General features: G+C 44.1%; 2 protein-coding genes across 10 annotated transcripts in view; both read left to right on the top strand.

Annotated features, from left to right (window-relative positions):
* The window catches only part of LOC120904532, a 39,882-nt gene extending 38,523 nt beyond the window's left edge, over positions 1 to 1,359 (top strand). For all 9 annotated transcript variants that reach the window (XM_040314615.1, XM_040314614.1, XM_040314613.1 and 6 more), the window contains one exon: positions 1,073 to 1,359. In XM_040314615.1, the coding sequence (XP_040170549.1) occupies positions 1,073 to 1,328 (256 nt within the window). In that variant the 3' untranslated portion in view covers positions 1,329 to 1,359. The remainder of the gene's footprint in view (positions 1 to 1,072) is intronic.
* LOC120904533 (ataxin-8-like) lies at positions 1,329 to 26,634 on the top strand. Its single transcript, XM_040314618.1, has 2 exons — positions 1,329 to 2,171; positions 23,173 to 26,634. Exon 1 carries the CDS (start codon positions 1,581 to 1,583, stop codon positions 2,061 to 2,063), a length of 483 nt encoding a protein of 160 aa, XP_040170552.1. The 5' UTR covers positions 1,329 to 1,580; the 3' UTR covers positions 2,064 to 2,171; positions 23,173 to 26,634.
* Positions 26,635 to 27,695: the final 1,061 nt, after the last annotated feature.

The raw sequence follows: 27,695 nt of genomic DNA, 5'->3' as shown, positions 1-27,695 counted from the left end.
CAATGTACTGAAGAGAATATCCATGATTGCTTCTGAGGTACTCAAAGAATGTTCAATAGTTTTCATTACCATCGTACGGGTAGTTATTGGTTCTTTGTCCTTATTTATCAAGACAGACATATAACTTTTCTGAGATGATGTTCATGATGGAGCAGCAGTATGGGTGAATAACATGCCAATATGAATAAAATAGCATGGAATGTAATATAAATTAGCAATCGTTTGCAAGGGCGTATCCCAACAAAATGTCTCATAACTATCAAATGCGTTGTCAATGATCAATGATTGTAGTGAGCTAAGATTTCATTATAGTTGATAAATGACGAATGAAGGATTATTTACAACTGCACCAAGAATAGCCAGTATTAGTATTAACCATATACGAGTCTAATTAAATCAACTCAAATGCATTGACACATATATATACATTCAAAGATATGGAATTGAATATATTGTCTTTATCAAAATTAGAAAACAGTTCGTTGATCGGTTTTGAGAGTCTTCGAGTCGTTTTAGACATCATTCGTTTCTCTCATTTGGTATTGTTGTTAAAAATGAATGTTAAAAATGAAAAATGAACGTGATATTCTAACAAGATATTCAAGATATGGTTGGATTTAAAGAATGTTTATTGTTTTTCGAACATGTTTCCTGGTCTTTCGTGCGCTTTTTGGAGAATCATTTGATCTCGCAATGGTGACCAATAAATTAATGGAGTAGTACCCAGGCTCTAAAGAACTCCGCTTAACTCGGTTACTGTATCGTCCTGGACGATGGTACTTTTTGGAGTGCATGGAGCTCATCGTCAATTACTGCACCAAGATCTAGCTAGGAATTGATGCTACAATTAGTCACTTTCTAGATTTTGAAGAATTTATCATTTAGATGATGTCTAGCATACTTTGTTGATAGATGGAAGGATCAAGGTATACAAATGCTATAAAAATCACTCTTCTGCTAAAGAATACTTTATGTGTGATGTTGTCATGTTAATTCCAATAATAACAATCAAAAACCTACATTGAGCTGTCCTCTAATATCAATTTCGTCTCTTTTCCCCTTTACTCTACAGTGCCCAGAAGGGTCTTGGGCCAGGTGTTGGCGTCCCTCCAACCGGAACCAGCGTTGGCAGCCTGTCGCTAACTGGAAGTGGATCTTCCGGTGGAGGCCTGAGCGCCTCATCCGGCGGTAGCATTAGCAGTGGCAGCGCTGGTGGTGGAGGAGCCGCTGGTGCTGGTGCCGGTGGTGGTGGTGGTGGTGGCGGTGGAGGTGCGAGCAGCTATCACAGTCCATGGCAATGGACTACGATCACCGCGACGGGCGAATGACATTATGGGGCTCGTAAAGAGCCCGCTGTTGCTGGACCACAATCACAGACGGTTCCACTGAATCAACAGCACCACAGCAGTAGCAGCAACAACAATAACAACAACAACAACACTACCAGTACCAATAATAGCAACAGCAACAACAACAACAATAATACCAGTAGCAACAGTAACACCACTAGCAGTAGTAGTGGTGGCGTCGGCAGCAATGCCGGAGCTGGCACCGCTAGTGCAAATGCGTCCAGCCACGGGATGGACGGGATGGTGGGATCGTTCAATCAGGCATCGTTCGGCAACAGCCTTGGCAGTCTGCTACAGCAACAGCAAAGCCAGCAACAGCAGCAACATCTACTGCAGCAGCAACAGCAGCAACAGCACCATCATCAGCAGCAACACCACCTGCAGCAACAAAACCACCACCAGCAACAGCAACAGCAAGGTAACATGATGAACAGCGCCTCACTAATGCAACATCAGCAACAGCAGCAACAACAGCATCATCTACATCATCATCAGCAGCAGCAGCAGCAACAGCAGCACCATCAGCTCCAACAGCAGCAACAGCAGCTCCAGCAACAGCAGCAACAGCAGCAGCAACAACATCAGCACCAACAGCAGACACTCGGTACCGGTGGTGGACATCACCATGGCCTAACGGCGGCCCAAAGTGCCGCCATGATGTCGCAGCGCAACCCGTTCGGGTTTGATTTCAATCACTTCCAAAGCAACTACTAAATGGACGGCAGCCCAGTTGTTGTTTTCAACACGCCATATTTGTTCGCCGCGTGCTCCGAAGGTCACGCTTCCCGGTACGCGGTGCTTCTTCCACGCAAGTCCTCGCAGGTACGTACATTATTGCGCTAACGTCGTAGAACTGTTGTACTGTAGAGAGTGTCCAGAATACACACGTCAGAATTCATCCACTTTTTCTCTGGGGGATAACACAACCATCCCTTAACAGGGGAGCATCATCAACCAGCTTAAGTTGAGGGGTGTCGTCGCCTCTCGGGTCACATAGAGCGGGAACCATTACCCGGGTGGAAAATTCATTTAGATTCTGTCAGCAGTTTCCTCTCCTGCTTTTTTTTTGCACATCACAGTCTGCGCGTGTGTGTGTGTCCACGTTTACTTATTTATGTCTCACAGTGGACGGGTTACGGACCACACCACCCCATGGGAGAGTCAGCCATTTTGGGGAATGACCCGCGTAATTTCGATCGCCATGATGAGGTGACATGTTTTCGTGTGCGAGTGGAAGTGCCGTTTTTCCCTCCGCCTTTGCCTGTCCATTCTCCCTGTGGACATTCTCGCGGGGTTTTTGTGCGCTGGACACACGGAAGCCACAGCTACCTCCAAAACGATTCTGTCCAAAGTCGGGTTGAAACGACGACCGCGCTTTGGTCGTCGAAACGCACACCGTCAGCTCCAGTCCCTCCTCGGTGTCAGCATGATTTGTGGACACATGAGATTGTTCATGCAATTATGGAGTTTCCACTGCTATCTCGCTACCCTTTGAGTATTTCTCTCTATCGCTCTCTCACACACACTCTCTCTCTCTTTCTCTCTCTCCTGCAATCGAACTTCTACTTCATCTTCTTCGCAACATTCTGTCCCTCCGAGTGCTTCAATTAGAGTCGACCACATTCCAGTCAAATAATATGCGGGTTGCTGATTAGAAACCGCGCCCGCATTCCATCCGCCTCCTCTGCTTGCGGAGCGCAAACGCACGCTTCCTCTTCACGAGCCTGTGTCTTCACACACACACACACACACGGACGGACGGACGGGACGGCGATATTCAGTAACAGCAAATTTGAATTAATTATCTGCCGCGCCTGATTTGTGTGTTGGACTGTGGCGCGTTGCGTCGGTTGTCATAAGGGGAGGAACCCGGGAAGGAATAGCGCGTGTTGGAGTTAAGCGGATTGAGATGGGTTTGGGCCTGTACATTCCCCTTATATCCGAAGCTGTAATGGTACTTCTCCTGTAAAGGGTAAAGAAAAGATTATTTAATTTTGATTATTGTTATTATTTTAGGCACTTTTTCATGCACGAAATTGATTAGAACAAATGGCTCAAAACCCAATTGGCTTGTGCGCGCTGAAGACTTGGACGCCCGGGAAGACCCGGCGTGCACACAGGTGTTGTGTGCGTGTATGGTTTGCATGTGTGGTCGAGCGATAGGGAAGAAGATGGTGCAGGTGTGTCCTCTGCCGTGGTGCGCCATTGCCTAGCCGAATGGAAATTTCGTATTTGCATTTTGCATCATCATCAGCATCATCAGCATCATCATCAGCAGCATCATCATCGTTTCCCGGGGCATTCTATGGCAGTTAATACTTGGTGGTTGATTTTGCAAGATCCTTCCAGCTGGCCGGGTGCCGTTTGCATCCGTCCGCTGTCGTACGGCTATGTCGGTTTGAGGTTTTGTGAGCCTCTCTGTCTCTCTCTCTCTCTCTGGCTACATCATCCACCGCAGCAGCATCGCGCACGCAGCAACAACAACCCCCCATTTTCAATCGATCCGATGCGTCCGGGGATGCTCGAGTGTGCACAAATGGCGGAGGGAGGCCCTTCCAAAAACCACCGACCCTGCTGTATGTGTGCGCCCGAGCTGGTCGAAAAACGGATTCACCACCACCCACCCACCCAAACCGCTAGAAAGTGCGTGCCTTGTGCGTATATGTATGTTTACGCGCATTGCACCTTTTCCCTGACGAAAATCTAGCTCTCCGGACCCTGGTGTGTGGAGCACGATAACGACGACGACGACGACGACTACGACGGTGGGGTCCCACTGCTCGCCCACCGGAGCCATATTTACTTGCAATATATTATGTTTACCATTAAAACCGTCACACAACGGACGGAAGCTGAGCGGCTTGGGTCCGGCCTAGCACTGATGTGTGTGTGTGTGGTGCCCTGGTAACTAGCGGCTTCAACCGGGAATCCACCCCCTGGTAGCGGCAGCAGAAGATGAAGAAGAGCTTCCGCCCGTTGTCTTTCTCGCACTCTCTCTCTCTCCGGCTCTACCCACATCATTCTGATTCGTTGCCATTATTTTGAAGCTCAGCGCGCGAGTTCGCCAGCTCGAAAGGACACCCAACCAACCCAGCAGGCTCTCGGGGCTGCTGGGTGTACATAGATCGAACGGTACGCTCTTGAAGGGGCTCGAGCGGGAAGAGTTGACCTCGCCGGTGCTGCGACCCCCTCTCTCCCCCCCCCCCCCTTACCCCAAAAGCGCACCGTTGCATTGTGTGTGGTCACTACGCACCTACGCCGCGCTCCTGCACCTCCGATGGGGAGTTTTCAGCCTAGGCAGCACAATTAATGCCTAGAACTGGGCCTACACACCCAACCCGGAGGTTGTGCACAGGACGGTGATGCACACACACACACACACACGATACGGTACGCCATTGCACCGAACCACCGTTTGCTCTGGGCAGGAATAGTGAGGCATGCGGGACTCGATTGGGAACGGCTTGGGATGTTGTATTGCGTACGGTGGCGAGTCCTTGTTGCGTAGTTCAATTTCTAACGATGCTTTCACCTACTCCATCTGCACGTTGGAGTGTGTGTGTGTGTGTTTTTTTTTCTTCTTCTTTCATTTCTATTGCGTGCCATTTTTGCCTGGCTGCACACACCTGGTTACCTGGGAACACGATCCCGGTTCGAAGGACCACAAAACCCATGCGCTCGTACGATCATAGCGTGGCGTTCGAGGGGATTGGAGCAAGAGGGGAGGGAGTTGAAGTATACAGGGAACGCTCGAAAAAGGCATTTACATCTGCATGACCGGAACCTGAACCCGGTCTGACACACACATGCCTCTGTTTTTATCTCTTTCCCTCTCACTCTTACAAGTGGTTTGCCCAACCCCGGCAAAGCTTCTCAAAACCGCACACACACACACACCCACGCACATTGAATTTGTTTTTAGAGAAGCAGCGCGAGAGCCAGAGAGGAGGAACAACAAAAAATAAGCCCAGAGATTCAAAATGCCTAATGCCTGGTAGGAAAATTTTCGGACGAAGCCTATACCCCCCCTCTCTTTCTCTCTGGCTTGGGGGGGTGGGGGTTAATGCGTATGTGTGTCTGCATCTACGATTGGTTTCGCGCCTTTAGATGGAAAATAAACAGCACTGTAGAGCGCACCCAACGGCGGCACCATGAGGTTCGGTTTTTGGGGGAAAAGGTTCCACCTACCGTTCCGTGTTGTGCCCAGTTGGCCACAGCCAAACACACACACACACACACATACATGCACGCATAACCCTTGGCCGCTTCCTCCAGCCCTTGTCTTCCCATCCGCCTGTACAGTGCGTAGTCGTCGGGGGTGCGTGTAGTAGCTGTTGGAAACTGGTGTGCTCGTCGTGTACACACGCACCCATACCAGCAGCAGCAGCAGAAGCATCACACCCGGAAGTGGGCAGACAGCAGGCAGTCCAGTGGAAGGTTTCGGGAAGGATCCTTATGCGCGCGCGCGCGCACCAGAACTCCCCAAAAAGGACACCGACGACGACGACGACCACGACGACGAGGACGAAGTTCACGGCACGCGACTTTCCACGTCCGGTTGGGCCGTCCCTTCTTCTTCGTATCCTTGCGCGTGTATCAGTGTGTGTGTGTGTGTGTGTGTCTTCCCGAGATTCGTGGTCTTTGTGTGGGGTTCGAATACGCGCTTCCTCTCCCTTCACTCGGAACTTCCAAAACTCCGCGACCAAAAAAAAAAAAACCCAAAACTTCGGTACCGCGCGTCCTCGTCCTCCTACAGCGTTCTCTCCAACACAGAAAGCTCTTCAAGGTGTGTTGGGCGAGTGTGGTGGTGAGCTGTCGTTTTTGTTGGTCTGGTTTTTCAGGGTGCGCTCACTCCTATTTTCGGTCGTTTGGTTGTATGTGTGTTTTATATTTAAATATTTTAGACTGGTGGTGTTTTCTTATTGTTACTTTTATGTGTGTGTGTGTGTGTGTGTGTGTGTGTGTGTGTGTGTGTGTGTGTGTGTGTGTGTGTGTGTGTGTGTGTGTGTTTGGGGCGCTTTTACTACAAACTCTTCCGCCTTTTTCTCAGTGCGTTTTCCACGAAAAGCTCGTTTGATTGGTTTGATGGTTTGAGTTTGGGAAAACAATCCAAATAATGTAAACACGCAGTGAAGATAGTGGAAATGCACTAGCACCCCCGCGGAAACTTTGAGGATGATAAGTTTGAACCTCCAAAAAACTAAACGAAACACCCCCCTTATGGTATCTTTTTCTTCCCTGCTTCCCCTAATCGGGGAGATCGGGGAAACTATCAAGTAGAGGGGGAGTTAACGGAGGAGTAGTAGTGTTTATGTTTATTTGTGTGTCTGTGTGCGGTGTAGTTGGAGCATTTTATTGCCCTTCCCTTGCGGTGTGGTGTGCCTGCTAAAAGATCCTGGAAGTTTGGGATTCTCTCTCTCACTCTCATGCTCTCCTGCAAGCACAAAGAGTAAAAAAGGATGGTATGATAAGCACATTTTTGCTGCACGACCTGCTGCTGGTGGTCTTGTGCTGGTCTGGTGCTGGTTCGGAGGGCGCACCAAGGCACAACAACAACAACAACAACAACTACCGTGGAACCATTAAAGTCATATGACAGAAAATCAATAATTCCGGAAGAGAGAACACACCCGGGCGCGCACAAATGACGACCAGGATGACGGTGACGACGGCGACGACGACGACAACACGGTGACAGTGACGACGAGGACGACGGTGACGACTTGAGAGCGAATTCCAGCTTCTGAATCCTTTATGTATTATGGGAAATATTTTCCCCGTGGTCCATCATCTCTATTTGTATGTGTATGTGTGTGTGTGTGGTTCGTTGACAGGTGGTACAAAATTGGCATTTTTTGATTCACATTCACTCGGTCACAGGAGGGAGATAAGAAGAAAAAAAAATGAATTCTATAAAGATCCTTCGGGAAAAAAATCAGAAAAAAGAGGTTGGTAGTGGTGTGAGAGTTTCTATCTTCTTTTTTATGTGTGTGTGTATTTGCTTTGCACTCCTGGCACTGCTCGTTGCTTTCTGCTGGGTCGCGTGCGTATTCCCACGGTGGCCCTCTTCAAGTACTTCCGGCATGGAAAGGGACACCAACCACCCTCCCATCTCACACGTTTGAAGTGGATGGATGTTTTTCTTGCTTCTTTCCTTTCCCCGACTGCTGCTCTTACTGTTTATAAGGGAGAGAGTGAGCAAGGGAGAGACTTTGGGGATGTCTTTTCCCACACTTCCCACCGAACGTGTTTGCCCGATCGGAGGCTCCCTCCCAACACTGCGATACGATAATCCTCACATCGCTTAATCCCACGTGAGCCAGCAGGAGAAGGAGTGATCGAACGGCAGGGCCGAATTTTGTGGCAAAAAAGGGTTTTTTTAGGGGGTGGAGGGCAGAAGGAGCACATGCCCATCGGCACACATCGTTTGCGTGTTGCACTGTACCAGCAAACACGCACACACTTGATGTTTGGGGCCGTATTTTTGTATCGAAATGCGTATGATGTCCGTGCGTGTGTAATTCTCCACCATTACCCTTGCGCTGGAGGAGATTTGGAATGTTTCTAATGAAATTCTGTTCGGCCTTGATTGGAACACCAGGTCCGTAGGGACGCCACTTTCTGCACTCGTTAGTATGCGTGTTCGTTTACTTTAATGTGTGTGTGTGGTTGGATGAGACCGAATTGAAGGCCCCGAAATAAATATATGCTGACAGCCACGTTAACGTTGCAGCATTTTCCCGGCAAAAGCAGAAGACAAAAATAAAAAATAAAACGCCTGCCACAAAATGGGCTTGTGCAAAATTACATATATTTTACAGTCCGCAACGCAATTTGTGCTCTGACCGATGCAGCAGCAGCACAGGCACATACTAAATAGCAGGTGTATGTGTTGTTTAGGCGAAGCTCTCTTTATACGAGCCCGAAACGCAAGCACCACCACCAAAACCGTGTTGTATAGTGTAGAAATAACTTTGGCCCAACAAACAACATGTTCATTTGCGGCGGCCATGTTGATTTTACGTTGTCCGAACCTTCCAACCGTGCTCATATGAGTACTTTGCACACTTCCACGACGACGCCGACGACGACGACGACGAAAACCGTGAGAAAAGTAAATTTTTGACCTTTTGCAAAATGACCTGAAACCACAGCCGCCGCGCGTGTGTGTTACTGTGTTACGCGCAACGCCGTGCTGGGTCAGTGGGCTGAATTTAGTAGCATCACACGAATATTTCGACTTTGTTGTCATTAAAAGCAAATTAATGGCAAACCTCAAAGTGTGTGTGTGTGTGTGTGTGGGGGGGTCTTTCCCCAGATTGGGCAAAAGATTGTTACGCAACCATGAACACACGGTGGCTTATACATATAACTTTAGGCGGCATTTGTGTACATTGTCCAAAAATGCTAAGGTTGGTAGGTTGTTGCTAACGCTGATAACACCTATATGTTCATGCAGAGCTTTTGAATTGAGTAATTTGAGGATAGTTTATGTTTAGAATGAAAGGCTTCTTACTGACAAGAAATGGCTCAACATTTAGCGCTTGTTTTACAAGATCGTCTTTAGGACATGCTATCTGACAAGTTTGGCACATTTTCTCGAATCATTTGAAGAACAACTTTCACCCATTTGTTAGATTAAGTTAGAGGGCTGAAATATCATCCCAATTTTTGTTGTTCGTTTTCAATTTTTTCATATTTTTTCATACCTAAAACCTGAAACACCTGACGTAATATCAGCAGGCAAATGTGCAGGCAAACTAGCTGAATTCGTAAATTTTCCCAATATTGGTTTGTTATTTCTGTTTTTCCTCACCTGCAGCTCGTGTAGCTAACTAAATATACTTCTGGGATGCGACAATATATCTTTATTTCTTTAAAAACAGCCAGAACATTCAGTTATAGAACATACACGCCTTTATCTTTAATCTTAAACAGATTTGTACCATTCGCTAGCGAATAAGGGTGAAGATCTCTCAGCGCAAAACTTCTTTTGAAGCTGATGTACGGGTTTTGATTCCCTTTCCGATCTCTTTAAGATTCGAACTTAACCTCTGTCTTAAGTCAAAGCTGTCAAATTCCGCGTTGATAACTACGGTTTCGGACACTCCTGAGGCAGGCCAAGACCGCAAAGCGGTTGTAGCGCCGGATAAGTAAGTAAGTAACTACGCTACAGAGCTAACGACACCGTGAACCCGATAAAAGTACAATAAAACGCTCAATCAAAAAGTGAATGAAGTTTACTATAATAGTATATATGTATATCCCTGCTAATAGCAAGTCATCCTCTTTACGTTTCTCAAGAATATGTTAAACAAGTTTGTAAAGTACCAACAATCATCGTGAACCACGTAATTGTAGAAAAGCAGTGCATGTTAACTGCCCACATTGAACCCATTAACCCCCAGAGGGCATTAAAATGTAATTTGAACCTGCCCCGATGAGTCCCAATGAGCTCACAGGTTTGCAATTTGGTTTGACATTTCAACTCAAAGCCGCAGAAATCCTAACTCTCCCTCGCACAAACTTCTCAGAAACGGTCAGTGACAGAAATCATTACAGTGCTGCTCTCCGAAATAGAGTTATGATTTTGGCCCGATGAGCTTCCCACGATCGTTCTACCCCATTGCCACTTACGCCGCTCTTTTTTTTCACCTCTGGCCAGTTTGGATTAGCGTAAGTGGTGCGCAAAAAGTGTACTGCGAGTCTTACTTTTGCGATTGCGTTCTGTCCAATGTTTCCTCCAAACCTTTCCTAACCCTCCCGTACCGTCCCGTTGTCATCCTCTTCGACATTGCTGGTGATGATCGGGCGTACCATCAAAAGAAGGAAATTGTGCTATTTTCGATTCTATTAATAGACTGCGTTTGGCCAAGCAATGATGCAAGTAGTGTGTGGCGTTTTCGCGTGGTGTACTTGCAAAGCGTGTGTGGTGAACAGTTGACTGTGCGCTCGTAAGAAACACTCACTCTTGGCTGCAGCCGGTCGGTCAACCCACTGCTATTGCGGTCTAGTGGTCTGCAAGAAGAATTTAGGACAGTTTTTGATGTCGCTTTGTTTTTTTTTCTTCTTCTTTCCTTCTGGGATATTGGGGGCAACGGGGTTTGAAATTTTAGAAATGTATCTTCGAATCGTTTAAGAGAGAGAGCATTAGAGATGTAGTAGATCTTTTTGAAAAGATCTCAGAATTTGACGTTAAATATACAAGGATGACATTTAGAGAGACAACCTTAAATCATGAACTAGATAAGCACGCAAATATCATGGGAATTTCGGGAAATAGCTGCTTGATCGTCTTTTTATTGCCGCTATGATGCAAAAACTTTGTGACATTTGTAGCATTTTACTGATCATCTCTTTGTTGTGAGTTGATTTATATCATTTCCAAGTAGTAATTACAAATGTAGGCAATTCTATAGTCATCACGATTATACATGGTTCCATTATAAGGCTATCCATCGGTACATTTCTTATTCAGCTCATTCTTATTCTTTCTGCAAAAGAGACTAACGATTGTATTCGATCGTAAAACCAACGTGATCGATCGGCGGCGCCATTCTGGCACCATACAAGCGCAAATGGTGCAAAATTTTCCATTTGGCAATTGTTTATTTATACAACAGCGAATTTTGGAGGGCAGAAGAGGAGTGGTTGTATTTACCAGCGGAGTGGTGTGGTAGACGGTGGAAGCAGTAACACACAGCAAGCTGTTAAACTGGAATCGTGTTTGATCTGGCTGTTGTATTCGCCATCATCATCATCATCGCCGCCGCATTGCTCGCTTGCACAATTCCACCTTTTTATCAGCTCTTTGGGCGAGAGCAGCGGCAAGTTTTGCGCGCCGTTTGCACGTTTCCCACCACGAAAGGGTCACTCCGAAGCGTTAGTGATGGCTGGCTAACGTTCATTCAGCAGTGTGGTGACGCTTGGAGTTGATCGCGCTCGCCTTGATGTACAATAGTCTCGCCTGTGACTGTGAGAGGTCATAGTCCTCCTGTTTAATTCTTTTTTTATTTACTGCGTGTGGAGTTGTTCGGCTTCGTTTTCGTCTTCGTTGTGACGAGTGGGTTCCCCTTCCATGTATAAAAACCCCATAAACAGCTCGTTAACAGTGTTGGCAATGTGTATGTTTTTTTTATTAGTATGCGTATGTGTTTGTGCGCTCGTTTTGCAACCTTGTGCAGAATGGGGATGGTTTGAGGGGGGTGACTATTACTATGTACCAAATAAGTCGCGAAATTGGCGGGAGTGTAAGAAATGTGGTAGAAAACAAGAATCAGGCTTTATTTTCGTGTGTTAGCGTTTACAGAGGCGTTCTGTAACAGTATGACAGTGTTTAAACACGCTTAATTAATTATTTAATTACATCAAGCTTAATACAAACTTAACTTGATTGTAATGTTCTGATCGACTGTCAACAATCATTCTTTGCTGCAATGAACATTTATATGTCTTCTTTGACTTATAAGCAAACGTCTGAAATATGAGGCTATAGAACCCTATAATGTAAACGACATGACAGTACGGCCAGATTCCTTTAGAAAACCCTTGAAGACATCACCTATCACTGGATTTATAGGTTCTCCTCTGTTTCTTTAATACGTTGTATGTACCAAGGTTCATTGACGTGGTAAGGCTGCTGTTCCGATCACAAACCTTCAGTTGTTCTGGTTGCTGTATCTGTTTTTACCTAATCCAAGTTAAATTAAAATTCATTTCCTTGAATCTGTATTGAGTAAGACTTGAACGTTCAATTTCTTCTGTCTGTGAGATATGTTTGTTTCTCAGCTGATCATTTTCACGATCAACTTCCTAGAATACTGATTACCTATTCCTATGTATTTCAATTGCTCAATTAGTTCAAAGTTTTCATTCGGTTCGGAGTTCGGTTCCGCTCAGATGCCAGTTCAAGATTCTGCGTCGCTGGGAATCCATTAGTTGTTATTTCAATTTCATGTTGCATATCGCCTATGCATCTTTCCATGTACTTTTCTATACAAGATCTGTAAAGATTTACTGGCTTATTAGTAAAGTATTGTTAGATTTTGAAGAACTTGAGAATGAATTGAGATAGCATTTAAGATCATAGGACCATATCTCAAGCCCTCGTTCTTCTCTTGTCGACAGAATGGTATAAATATTGTGTTCTGAAGGTATAGCAGTAACATCCAGTAGATCAAGAAAATTGAAATATCTCTTCTCTTTGCGCTGTAGCATCTTGCATAAAGTGACAGATAGTTGTAAAGAAACCAGCTACTTTTTACTAAGATGCACTCTTTAAATAGGTTACATCAAATACAATTCATTTCATTGATCTATTGAAATGATCTTGTGTGAGTTTCGAGCATTAGAGTAGTATGAACTTACTCTAGTGTCTGGCACTTTTATGAATAATCATTAGCATTCTAAACGTGTATTTATATTGCAAAACACCTTAAATTGCCTTCGAAATGGAGAAAATATTACATAGAAAGGAGCGTAAAACAAAGTGTACCATATATTATCCCTCCCACAAACAAAAAAAAAACGGCTACAATCTTACCAGACGCCGAGAAAAACACAACCCTTAACCGGCTTAAGCCTGCCATTAAGATGAAAAAGATCATACCTCCCGGTACGTTCTAGATGTAAGTTGCGATCGTTGCTTCAACCTCTAAATCTTCTCTCCTACCGCTGGCCCCATGAACATCGCGCAACCCCTTTTATTCCACCGACCTCTGGCAGCTGAGGCGTAACGAGGCAGAGTTGGCCCAGGAAAGTAATTACCCGGTGCGGCCTGAAAAATGACTTGGCAAAAGTTTTGTTTTCCCGCTCCCTGTGTGTGTGTGTGTACTACTACCGCGCTCCCTATGGTATCGACGCGCCAAAAACGCTTCCCCCGCATGACGGTGCACGATGGATGTGAATGTGACGCTGGAAAATGGGTAAATCATGTTTGTGTCGTTATACGACGTTACGGGTTCTCTTCCCGCTGAATCGAGGGAAGTACACTTGCACACTTGCTTCCTCTTCTCGCCCCCCTTGCGCTTTGACGAGTCTTGCGGCGCGAAGCGTAGAATAATAATATCTTGCACAAACCTTCACCAAAGTGTAGCGCCTGAGGAAGCGCCCTTGTGTCCCCCGCAGCACTCGGTAGTACACCGACCGAACGAAGCCGAGCTTGTAAACGAAGCTTGAGGTACAAGGATATTGTACTAATGGTGTAACTATACGACTACGGTTTAGATGTACATCCCCGTTGCTTTCCTCTTTCGGGGTCTTTTCCGCACTTTTCGATCTCCCGCCACACCACCTTACCCAAGCGGCGGCCGGGAAGCGATTAATCTTTCTCATCTGCACTTTTCAATAATGATAAATGTGTGTGCATATCCTGCGGGGGATCGATTGCTGTCTGTGTGTATGTGTGTAGGTTGGTGGTAGTAAGGTGACCGAAACCGGAAGGATTGAGAGTGTGGCATGTGTTGGGACAGAACGGGAATTCAGCTTGACGTTACAGGGTTTCCCACGATTTATTGGTTGGTTCCCATCAATTTTTGGTGGGTTCCCATATTTTTTTGGTGCGTTCCCACGATTTTTTGGTCGTTTCCCAGAATTTGTTGGTCCAATTGTATTGATATCCAATTGGAAAATACCAATAAAATATGGGAACGAACCAAAAATCTATAGGATACGACCAAAAAATCGTGGGAACGCACCAATAAATCATGGGAACTGACCAATAAATCGTGGGAAACCCTGTAAAATGCCACCGGGCGGGAATGGCATTTTCCTTCCACTCGGCTCTCCGGATACTCGTTACTATAGCTTTGCATCGTATGCAAGTGAAAGGAGGGCGGCTCAATTGCACTGGATGGTAAAAGGGCCGGGGCAGTGTGCAGTGTGTAATGTGTAGATAACATTTTTGTGAAATAGTTTGAGATGAATTACGGAGCAAAACAACAAAAAAAAAAAAAAAATAGTGGGACGGATGAAAAGCAAACTCTATCCGCAAGCGATCCATCATCATTTAGGACTGTGTTGTTTGAACGGAATTGGAAAGGTTTTTTGCATACTTTTGTTGTCATATTTGATCGTGTGCTATTACACTATTCGAGTCATCCTAGTTGGATTTCAATAGCTCTGTGCTTCTATTGCAGGGTTGAGTACTGTTTTTAGGCATTGAAATTCATTAGGCTTTATTATCTTTTTCATTTTTCGTTCTTCTTCAAACATAAGTTACATTTCCATCACAACGAACCACAATAAGAGCGTACAATTATAGAACTAATCTGTAGATTGCAAAACAAACAAGCTCCAATTAATTGCTAGAAAATGATAATGCGCAAACAAAGCAGCGCCAATTAATATTAGCATGAGCTTTTTTCTTTTCTCCTTTGTTCTCGTGTTTTAATTCTATCATATGGAGTGTGGCGTCTTATTCGTCTTTTTTCCTCTGCCTTTTTATCCCTCTCCCACGGAAAAGCTTGTGTACTGGTCGCGCGTGCACTCAAACACACACAAAGAAAAAAGCCCAACCGAAAGACAGAGAGGAGAGTAATTGATTGCTCTAATGAAAATAAATAGCAGCGTAATTAATCATTCCATGTTCAATCATAAATTGTTACCTTCTACCGTCTCTACCTCCCTACCGTTGGCCGGAGGTGGCAATAGCGCCATATCGTAGGGCCAATAACGCTCCCAGGGTTATGGGTGTGTATGTGATGCATCCTCTCGCCGTCTAATGCATCATCTTTCCTTGGTTACGATGGTGGTTTGGTATCGTGTTTGTTGCGGCCCGAAGCTGCAGTTGAAGGGCAGGAAGCTCCGTTGCTTGCGTTTTGCCTACAAGTAGAAGAGGTTAGCTTTTAAGTAAGCAGTAAATCTTTACGGTTTTAGCTGGTGGTGGAAGGGAATAATTTTATTTCTCCTAGAGGAAGATCCGAACGCGCGATCTCGGGATTTTTTTTTCTTGATAAAGAATATGCCTTATATTATTCGATTGAAATTTTAAAATATTTCTTTAAGCATTCAGTTTAGTTCAGAAGTCAGTTTGGAAGAGTTTGCACTATGGGAAACAATGCACACCTTCTTGAGGGTGAAATTCAACTGTTCAAATTTAAACAATATCTGTAATACCAACTAAAACAAACTGTGCAGGGGCCATCCATAAATGACGTAACAGAAAAGTTGCGTCAAAATAGTCAACAAAGCTCTGTGAAATAGAAGGCGATAGTTTTGCAATTCAGTAAGGGAATGTTTTGACAGCTGCGAAGAATGTAAACAAACAACCAGGCCCTTTCTTTTTTCATCCAACGAGCTGAATTGCGATAGTTAAGATCCGTCATATTGGATTTCTGCAATTGTTCACAAAAAGATGATTTAATGAAAAAAATAAGTACATTTATTAACTAGATTATTAATTAATATTACTGGTGCACTTCTGGAACGTGTCTATGTCGGTTGTCCAATACAACAAATTGTAGAGCACTCCCTAAAGCAACCCGGCAATACTACTTTAGAGCAACTCGAAATTCTTTTTTTCTTCTATTATTTCTTGTAAGAACGGAAAGAACCATGAAGAATCATTTAGCTGGCTATTGGAAATGCATTTCTACGCAACTAATGTTTATGTTTATTTTGTCACACTCAAATCTATCGATCGATCAGACACAATCGATCGTTTCATGAAAGTTTTTCACTCTTTCAGACCCACAGTAAAGCTCCCTCCGCTCAGAATGTGTTAAATATGCTACCTTGAGAATTCTAAATGCTTTTAAATTATTAAAAGATACACATTACAACCTTCTTCTGTTTTTCGTTCCGTCCGTCCTTCGTGTTTGTTTGCATGAAAAAAGAAACTTCTCACATCGTCACATTCGCCATTAACACTCCGCGCCGCAAAAAGGGTATTAGCGAGAAAAAGCAATCCAAAACGATAAAAATGAATGTATTCTGGATCCTGTTGAGTGTGTATGTGTGTCTGTGCCGGTGACACGTGATCGATTGGAAATTGTAAATAAATATATGTGTACTCAAGCAGGAGAGAGAGAACGAAATCGATAAAAGCACTTCGCGAGCACGCCGCCTTCCAATCGTGGGGCAGACTCCATTATGCCGATTGGGTTTTTAGTGTTGTGTATGTGTGCCTTGAGTGCGGCACAAAACGACGACACGAGGACGCAAATGGCAAATGTCGGCAATTGTGAATCCTAAATCCTCCCAAGCCCCGAGTGCTCCCTGCCTGAGAGCTTTCTTCTTTGCAATGGAGCGAAGGATTTTCCCATCATTTTCTCTTTGCACGTACACTAACACACATACACAGCCCGCCCTGCTGGCCCAACAACGCGCCGTGTTGTTCCCTTCAACCACAAACCCGGCATACCCGGGCCACTTCTAATTGGGACCGTGCCGCCGCCGCCTCCATCGACACGAAACGGGTGGTAAAGTTTTTAGGGGTTTTTGCGGTCCTTTCCCAAAAAGAAGCCTCCAGCATGAGGGTGAAAAACGGATGTTTGTCGTGTGTAGAAGAGATCACAATGCCTCCCCACCCTTGAAGGACGCAAAACTTTCAACAATTTGTGGAACTCGCGCGCCTTCCCCAGCTACACAGGCACGGCACACATTGCATAGCCTTTCCCGGGTTTTTTGGGAATGGGATGGAAAGGTTCTTGTCGCGCACGGAATGTGAACCACAATTAGCCCAGCTTGCTCCGAGAGTTACTTTTGGCGATAAAAAGGGGTGATCGGAGGTACGGAGTTTTTGGAAGGTCCGATGTTAGGCTCTGGCCAAAAGTTGCCTACGGTCAACACTGGGACAGTGAATCGGGTCTGTTAGTGTGTACGTGTTGCTTCCTTCGGTGTAATTGTGTTGCGTTAAAGCGAAAGGATTCAAACCGACTTCGTCCCCTTATTCGCTCACCTTCACCGTCGACTCCACTCAGCTATGGTCGGAAATAATGATTATCATAAACCGCATCACAGGTCGGCTGCCGGTGGTGTGGTGACCTTTGAGCGGAACTGCCGGGTGCCGGTGGTCAAACTCATCGTCTGTGTGGCGAGGTTTTCTTTCGAAGAATTCCATGATGAAGGAAACGAAGGATCGTTACAAGATTTATTCGACTGTGCCACGTGCACATGACGGGTTTATCGATATAATTGTTTGGGCGTTTAGCTTAATGATTACGACATCGTCGGTTTGATACGATCGGACGAGATTGTTGTGATGTAATGCATTTTAACGCAAATTGTGCTTTTTTAACGTTGCTAACTTGACGATACTTCAATTCAGAAAAAGAGTTGAAAGATTCCTTACAAAGCTCTGCTACTTGAATCTTCCTATCTCTATGTCTTTACAAGATCTGAGAATTTGGTCCCAAGAACATTGAGAGTATCGGCGATAGAGTATAGAACTTGCATTAAAAATTAAGAGTGAATTTGTTGGTTTTTGCAAAATAGTAACAACTCCAACTGAATGAAACGATCGCGAAACAGCGATCACCCGGTCATTGCGTTTATACATCATGAAGCAGATAAATGAATATCACATTAAACTCTTATAATGGACTTAATTATTATCATCACACTCAACCGCAACCGTGAAACAATCGGGGGGAAATGATAAAACGTTCATTTTCACCAGAAATGGCTACCACCAAATGAAGATATCAATTACTCGCCATTTTATGCACACAACGTTTCGTTTTCAATGATTTTATGAAAACATATAGTCAAAAACCCAAAATTTCATATTCAATTACACGCTATTTTTAATGCATACTCTTAACCACCGTCATGAACCGATTGTTTCAATAATGTTTGAATTTTATGTAGAACTTCACTCCAGAACTATTGTATGGTTTGTAATTAGACGTCCGCTTTAACCTCGGATTGCTGTTAAACGAGGCAACAGACCAAATTGATGGTAACCTTACATACTTATTTCAGACCTACGTAGGGGTGAGGTACCGATAGGTGAACGTCCTTTTTTAAGGTCGTCCAAGAATTCACCTAGCTCGGGTCAAAGGTCAGCACCGACAACAGCATGGAAGCTCTGTTGCCAACCGGTCAATTCTATAGCCTATAGCACGAGGAAGTAGCACACCTCAAAGAACCTGATGTAACGGTCTAACCTGGGACATCGTACCTTTTTGTTTGCTGTGTACTGTTGCGAAATGTTTTAACAATCCGATGCTTCGATGTATCTAAAGGTCTAAATTCTTGTTTACTGAACATGACCTAAAATCTATTGATTATTACTCGCTTACGCCTCTGGTATATGAATACTGGCGAAATCTGAGCAAACCCTCTGGGCCGCGTTCACAAAAAGCTGTCACTACAACAAGCTGTATGAGCTGTACGACCCACTAACTGTCGTGCAGTGCTCGACAGGCTTCAATTAGCTCCGAGTTATGTTATACGCATGGAACCGGACAACCCGTAAAATCCTTTAAGGTCGTATATAGAGACAGGATCTTGGACAAGGCCAAGATGAGTTGGCAAGATGGCGTTTAGGCAACAATCAGCAGGTCAAGACCGCGAAGCAGCGCCGGATAAGTAAGTTAGTAAATAAGTCGTCTGTTATTAAGTTATGTTGGTGATGTGTTACCATAACTACCTTCAGACCTTGACTGGTTCTTATTTATCACATCTTATGGCTAAATCTATGTTGAATAGCAATATATGTACAGTCTGTTCCCGAGTTACACGGTTCTCGACTTACGCGGATTCGGAGATACGCGGTTTTCTAAATTTGACACATTAAATGTCAAATCAGTACAAAATGCTTCAAGTTCGGTATGAATTGCATTTTTACTAACAAATTGAAACCGCTTCAATGCAAGAAATATTAGAATTTTCTGCACGAATCATATCAGATCAATGATAAAGTGTATAAAAGTACTAAGTTAAACCAAAATGTCCGAGTTATCAACAGTATTTTAGTCACAAAACGTGAAATTTGACTTAGGCGGATATTCGAGTTACGCGAATTCGTCGGGAACGCAGAAACCGCGTAACTCGGGAACAGACTGTATATACACCACAGTAATGTTAGTAACTATCCGTAATTTGACCTAAGAGACATGAACATGAATTCTTAAATATAAAAATCGGTTTATAAGTAAATTTTATTAACCATAATCACTAGGATCTATGTGCTCCCGTGGATATAATCAACGGCGCATAAATGTATTTCAAATAATGCCTTGTGCGCTGCTGCACACCGCCCGCAAGCACAATACGCAATGTGTAACACGTCGTAACGGGTCGTCAGCAAAGCTTCTAATGCATTACTCCGCATCGATTCTCTTCAATGACATTCAATTTGATTGGATTGATTGGTGGTGGAGCAGGGTAGAAAAGGATCTACCTACAACCCACACCTAGTTTAGACATTTTTACCAACATTGCCCACACTCTCTCGCCCCGCCGCGCACTGTATTGCTGATAAGGACGTGTTTTTCGGACAGAATCGAAAGCGAATTTTCTCTCGGTGCACATCAGCGTATGTGCAAAACAACAAACGCACAAAACACCCCCGCGCCCCCTCGGGACTCCCGTTGGGGTCTATGGGGTGTATGGTGCGTTTTGTTCCACAAACAATTCCCAGGAATTGTATGCATCCTAAAAACCTGCCTTTTGCACTGGTCGCAGGGTTTTGAAGGGGACTGATGAGACTGAGAACTGAGAAATGCAATAACAGCCCCTCTCCCCAACCGTCCTCTCGTGGGTTGGGGTGGTGGTGCATCGAGTGCAATGTGACAAACACACACACACACACACACACATAGACGTCCAGAGAATAAAAGCCTTTTCCCTAGAATCAAGCCGTCGTCGTTGTCGTTAGTGTCGAAATTGAAACCATTCTTCCCAAACCCCATCCGACCCCCCAACCTCAGCGACCTGTTGTGCGAGTTTCGATCTTCGATTTTGTATCAACCAACACCCAGACATATGCGTATATGTGTGTGTGTGTGTTTGTGTATGTGCATGTTTGCTTCCGCAAATCGAAATTGCATCGCTGGTGCACTTGATGCACATCACATAGTGCGCAATGGAGTGTGGGGTAGAGGGAACGGGAGAGAGGTTCTGCTTTTCCGCGGTCAGGTCGTCTTAATGTACAGGCGCGTTCCTGGAACTGAAAGAGATGGAAGTGCATCCGTGTATGTGTGTGTGTGTGTATGCATAAGCGGAAATCTATCCATTTTCCCTTTATGTTGTGTGCGCAACACGAACACAACACACACACACACTTGCCATCCATCTCCCTTCGCGCGCGCCACCGATATGCAATCAAAATGTGCACCCACTGCTCTGCGCCCTCAGCATCGCCTGCCTCTGATATATGTTTTTGATAACCAATATATTATACTGCACACACACACACTATGGGGAAAGGGGTTGGGAGTTGGGAGGAGTGCTAAGGGGGACGTCGTTGATGCAAGTTGGGAAATAGTCATCTTTCAGCCGAGGCAGAAACCGTTCGGGTTTTATATGATGGTGGTTTAGATTTTGGTACCACACACACACACACACACACACACTCCACGGTTGCTAGTGGAGACGTGGCTGAAAAGGGTATGGGTGAGAAATGGAGGAAAGGGGGAAGGGCGAGGGAGCTCACTGGTTTCGAATAACCCGCTGGATGGAAACGGCGAGGCCTCGGTCGGTCGGTCGGTCTGGTACGCGTACGACGAAGTGCACACAATTCCATCAACCATCAAAAGCAAAACAAACAAGGCAGGCGGCGCGCCGAAGGCCAGGACGACGTTTGCAATGATGTTCCGCGTTTCTCATACACACACACACACACACAAATACCGATACACGCATCTACCGCGGGGAGACCTCAGTGTGCCGTGTGGTTGCTGGTTTGGCTGCTTTGGAGGGCGCAGTCATCAACTCTGTCTCTGTACAGCAACTGCGAAAACTGTTGTATTGTAGTACTTCCACGTATTTTGAATTCCCTCGAAAAAGCATTGTGTTACAGTTTTTGGAGGTCCTCGGAATTGAATTCTATAGAAAACGGACACGTTTTACGGTGATGTATGTAACTCCACAGAGTTCCAATACATTTTTGGAACTCCAAAAAAATTTGTTGAATAGAATTTCTCTATGCTTCATAATATGCGGGTCATTTGGGGGTGTCTTCACCTTCTCCATAGCTCCGAACCCAAGGCCCCCCCCCCGCCAAAAATCTCCAAACTCTGACGTCATCTTGCACGGGCATAAAAGCATTTTTTGAAATTAACTTCAATTCCCCCAAGTTTCTCCAAAGTCCGCGTACACACACACCAAGCAATCTCCTCCACAGTGCGTGAGGAGGTCAGGTCCGCATCCCGCGGCACGCGAAGTAGAAGATCCCGAGATATAATAAACCTTCGCACAACAACAGGCCAACAGACCAGAGGCAGACCGTGAGGTGGTGGTACACACGAAAGCTTTCGCGCGGTACGCATGCGCGCAGAACCAAACTTCCGGAAGTGGAAGATCCCGTAAAGAAGCACGCAATGTGAAGATGCACGGGAAGAGGGTGATGGGGGATGGTGCGCCGGGTTAGAGAGTTCGGAGCAACACCCGCTTGCCAACCGTTCCGAACCATCATCAGCTCACCGTCATCGCACCGTCAGTAACAACGCACCTGTGAGCTTTTTTGTTGCTGCTGTGAGGACTCCAACCAACGAATGGAGGGCTGTGGAGTTCTTGGTGGAAAGCTTTTTTCTGTGTGTGTCTTTTCCCCTTTTGCGTTTTTTTTATGTCAAAAAGAAACGAAGATTCTATAGCACTAAAGGAAGGCGTAGATAGAGAGACTGGAGGAGACTGGTCCTTCGCGAGGTGTGCAGTTGGCCCCGTGAAGCGACAAGTGTCCTCTTTTGTTTACATGCCTTGAAGAGAGACTGTTACACACTGCTTGATTGACAGTGAATTGGGGACAGAAGACAACCACCTGGGGGAGGTTGGGAGATGTATGGCTCTTACATAAATTCTACAAATTCAATTCATCCTCTAACAAAACGAAAGCATTGTTCCCCAATCTCCTCACACACACTGCAACTGCTAATGGAAAGTAACACGCTAGAATCGAGGCGGGACAGGGACACACTCACATCTGGGGGCTTTAGTGTGAGTGTCTTCACTTTGAAATCTGAAATTCCAAAATCTGCCAATCTTACTCAAACAACGGCAAATAAATGGTGCCTTGTGCTGTGTAACATAGAGGACAGCCCCGAGGTTCGGTCATTAATAATATCCGTTTGTTCCTAGAAGCTCGAATAGAGCGTAATCAGGCCTTTGTTACCCAGAGCAATGGTCGATAAAATTGGATGGCGTCGTGTTGGAAGCATTTGAATTGGGAAAGGAAGAACGTATCGGCGTCGTCGTCCACAGCAGCATCAGCAGGGTCTTTGTTTGCAGGGGTGGAGAATGTTTCATTAAGCAAGGTTGCGCATATTGGACCAGCTCTGCAGTTCCAATTCTTGGAAGTTTTCGAACCAATGTAAAGAGGGTCAAACGCTGTGTTGGGTTTTATGTGCCATTATTGTGCACGATACATCCACCGAGAGATGGATGGAGTAGCCCATGAGCTGGCAAAGTTTGTAACTGCTCCTCTGCAACATTGGTTCGGTGCGCAATATTGCCGTTTGGAATCATGATTGGGTTTGCAATGTATTGGAATGTTATTGCCGGAGAGCGGAGTACTCCAAGGAACAAAACATCCTCTCTCCCCCCCCGCCCCCCTCTTTCTGAAATAGGATCTGTGTTGTACAATTTCTTCAATTAATTAACATACTTAACGTTTTTGTCCTCCAACCATTAACCGTTTTTGCTTCGTCTCGTTTCATTTCAGATGTGTCACGGACAGACAGATCTCACTTACACAAACTCACACACCAAACCGAAAATGGAACAGTTTTAATGCTATATGCTGCAGTGAGAAGATCCACGGAGAAGCAGCAGCAAGAACCAAGAGCAAGACGTGGACGGTCCATTGTGGAACGGAACTGGAACTTAATTGATGACGCTGCATTAAATTGCTATCGGATTGCGTTTTTTTTTTTATTTATTTCACCCTGGAGGAATCGTTTCTGTTCTCTATAAACCCTCAACAAATGGAACTGATGATGGTGGTGATGGTTGCGGGTGAGGCGTGTTATGTCCAGAATGCTGTTGCAAACTGAAACTGTTGCTGATGGTGTTTGTTTGTACGCTTCACTACAAAAGAGAGCAAATGTGTATACCAACAAACAATCACAAGAAGAAAAAAGTGGAGAGAAGAGAGAGAAGAAAAAGTGAAAAGAAATAAAATCAAAATTAGCAAAAAAAAAGTGTAAAAAATAATAGTAAACGTTTTACCCCGTTGACGACCATATGCTGAAGGACGAAAGAAGATTGAAAACATCCAATTGCGCCAAAATTCAGTCCTAACTACTACTACTACTTGTACTACTACAGTGAGCTGTACATATAACCGTGCATCGGGGAATGTAAATAGAAAAGAGAACAGAGAAAAAGTGTTACCCAAAAAACGGTAAAAGAAGCAGAACGAAGTGAAACAAACACACAAAGAAATGTACATTTAAGAAAGTCCAAAAGTGACAAAGTAGTAGTACAGATCGTGTTTGTATTACTCTGTAATGTAATTAGTGAACGAAAATTAATACAAACATCAAACAAAACACTAGCAAACAGACAGAGAAAGTAAAATGGAGAAGTTTCTCTTCTTCTCCCTTCCATTCATTAAGCAAATACACACACACGCAAACAAAAAAAAACATTGTTAGAAGAAAATTTTAGGTCAAATTTACATGTGAAAATGTCACATTCGAATCCCGTAAAAAGAAAAAAAAACTCATAACAAAAATTAAACACTTGATAATAAGAAACTAGAAGCAAGACATGTGTATGTGAATGTGTGTGTATGTGTGTACTAGAGAGAGAAAAAAAAGGAAATGCAAACACGAAACAGCACAGCACTGTAATGAACACTACGAATTTTGTCAAAGACAGTGTAATCGAAAGCGTTAGCAAAAGAAGCAAAGCAGAACAAATAATAATGCAAACGTAAAAAAAGAAGACAGAAATAGAGAAAAGCAAACAGAATGAGAAAATCAGTTCCAGCTAAAAACAAACATATAACCCCGATGTGTATAGGCCAAAACAAGGTGGGAAAAAGGGAAAAAAGCGGATGGAAATCGTGGGTACTTATCAACAAACAGGTGTCTAGTCGTGGTTGGACGCAAAACAGATAGACCAAATAGTAATGGCGTTTGTAAATATTCGGTTAAACAAAGGTAGCAAACCAAGGACGGCCGTTCCTTTCCGGAAACCATCAGCAAAGTGTCTCACTTTTCGTGGAAAACAGCGCTTGGGAGGGGAGAAAATGGAAGAAAAATTGAAAAAGTGTACAGCCAGCACAGACACAGCGCAGGTTTATGAAACTAAAGAGCCCTTTCTTTCCTATGTTATATCGTTTACTACTTTTTCCCATTAGAAATTATAGTTCGTTAACTACTTTAAAGGGATTATGTGTAGCACACACATACACCGGAACTATTGTAACATTATAGAGCTCTTAACAAAACTGTCCCTGATTTCCTACATGCACGCAGGAAGGAATTACACTACAATGCGCTTCGGTTGACCGGGCTTGCGGTGCTGGTCCCGCGCTCGAACTAGATTTCCAATAAGTTTATCGTCTTTATCGCTTACATAAAGCTTGTTATTACATTTTCATTAGACTGAAACGTGTTGGGCCATTGGTGGTTATTTATCGCTAGACAGATAAAAGAGACAGCAAGGGAGAGAGAGCATGGAAAGGTGAAAGAAAAGGAGTACGGTACATTCTGCAAAGGAAAGGGTGTAAACTGCTAAAACAACAGACACACACAAAGAGAGAAGTGTGCGAGAAAGATAAAATCTAAACCTGTTTCTAGTGAAATTAGCCGTAGTTAAAGTGAAATTTTAAAAAGCAAAAACCAACTACACAAAAAGGAGGAGATAGCAGAAACGGAGAAAGAAACTACACCAGAAAACCTAAATCTACTAAAGGAGAACGACCGAAACACAGTAGTAACAGAGAGCGTTAGGAATGAAAAAAGATGAAAAGTTAAAGTCCACAGGTAATGTTTTGTGTATGTTTTGTTTTTTAAAGCAAAAACAGAAAAAAAGGATAAGAAAGGGACAATAGATACACACGCACACAAACGCGCTCACACGCACACAAATACACCATTCGCTTTAGCTAACAAGTTCGGGTTGATGTGTCCATCACTGTGTGTGCGTGCGTACGTGTATGTGTGCTCCCGATAGGCCTGTATTACTGTATGTATGTGTAGCGCGCGTGTGTGTGTATGAGTGTATGTCAAGTATGTATGTGTGTGTGTAGTACGGACTACCAAAAAATAAAAGGCGTAGAAAGTAGAAGAAGGTCACAGCGAAGTGGACAGGCAAAGGTGTAAGGACAGTGACGCTGTGGTCGTATGAGTATAACAATTTGTTTTTAATTTTAACGAACTGTGATGTAAAAAACATATTTATTTATATAATTAAACAATCTAATGGACACACTCACACACACCAAGGCTAAAGAAAAAGGCTCCTTCGATGGTGTTTGATTTTTCGCCCTCTTCGCCTCGGGTTTCGGGGCATTGCGCTCAGCAAAGCATTACTTTCAAATCCTGTAAAGGAACTAATCAGACGCAAAACGGATTAATATATAGCCAATCGTATGAGCGTGTTTCTCTGTAACCCCTTGTTTTAGAAGAATGGGTTTGCGTGGATGAAAATGGAATTGTGTCCCTTAAATTGGGGGAAGAAAACCCTCACACTAAAACAGCAAAAGGCAACCGAAAGCTCCATGAAAGCTGTAAGCAATCAAGCGAAACAAGAAGAAGGGGGGGAAGGAGTGTGACGGTGGTGTGTCCCTATGTTACTTGTGTATAATGTAAGCTGTAATAAGAAAAGAAAAAGTAATACTAGCGCATGAGAAAAGGTGGAGAAAAAGAAATGTTAAGTAAACGAAAACAACCAACACAGAAACAAAGAAAGAAGAGAAAACCCATACCACAAGGGCAGGGACAGATGGCGATATATAGAAGTGTCTCCCCCGGAAGTACGAAAATAAAATAATCCATGTGTATAGTTGTAACTGTGTAATATCCTGACCCATCACATACACACAAACGCATCCCACTCCCCACTACTGTCCCCTGCCGATGGGACCCGCAGATATTTGATGGCAGAATAAGACGGAAACAAAACACCCGAATAAAATCACATGTGTACCCACAACGTGTAATGGAAGTTAAAACGAATGTAGCGAGAGAAAGTCATTCGTGTCTCAGCAAATGGTAAAGAAATTTGGTTTAAGTGTGCTCGACAGCTCGAGCACGGGTCAGTCTGTCTGTCTGTCCGCCGCCACCACTACCACCCGTCCTGGATCGTTGGGATCGCTGGCTGGGTTGAATCGATTGAAAGAATCTATTGGGGACCCCCTTACCTCTGTGCGTCTGTGTGTCCTAGGCTGGAATTGAAGGATTAAAAGACCGATGACAAGCTCTGTTTTGGAGCCATTTGGTTGGTTTTTTGTTTGTGGAATTTTGATATTTCAATTTAGTTTCAATTTCCTTATAAAAAAATCGTAGCCAATGGAAATTTCTCTCATGAGTACCTTTCGCAATAAATTTACAAAGAAAAAGAACATCAGTAAAAAAATGTAAATTAAAACCGAGACCCGTTAAATGAAAATGTATCAATGAGAAAAAGTTCCAAAGCATAATCATAACAACCGCTCCAAACAACCAACACAAATCATCTAACCAATAAAGATTACATCAAAATCATCATACATAACTAATTAGGATTGCAAATCAAAAGCAAAAACACATACTTGTCGGTATTAGAGAAGCTAAAAGTCTTTTGATAGAACACACAAGAAACTAGAAGAAAAAGAAACCTACAAATTAAAAGTAAAACCAAACCAGTAAAGTGTTAATAAAACAAAACCATTTCCCAAGAAAACAAAAAAAAAACATTAAAAAAACTACACTAGACATCAAACATTAAGGAAGAAAAGGGTAAAACGGAACAAAACAAACAGAAAACAGGTATCATATTAGCGCGGAAGTGAACCAAATGAAAGGGGTGGGGGGGAGGAAATATGTACTATTACACTATGGCCATTAGTTGCCCCTGGTCGCCTGCCATGTGCGATAAGGAGAGCGAAGGAACTAGAAATAATGCAGACAAACATATAAAGGCTTTAACGCCGCTGACGTCAGTCGTCGTAGGTAGTGAGCAGGGGGTAGAATAAAACCAACTGAATATTAAACAAATACAGATATAAAGAGAGAGAAAGAGAGAGGAACAGTA

Source organism: Anopheles arabiensis, chromosome 3 (genome assembly GCF_016920715.1).
Source record: "Anopheles arabiensis isolate DONGOLA chromosome 3, AaraD3, whole genome shotgun sequence".
Lineage (NCBI taxonomy): Eukaryota > Metazoa > Arthropoda > Insecta > Diptera > Culicidae > Anopheles > Anopheles arabiensis.
This window is presented reverse-complemented; position numbering and strand designations above follow the sequence as displayed.

Bases quoted from the DNA above. Each gene is read 5' to 3' on its own strand.
- LOC120904533 (XM_040314618.1), top strand. From the start codon at position 1,581: ATGGACGGGATGGTGGGATCGTTCAATCAGGCATCGTTCGGCAACAGC.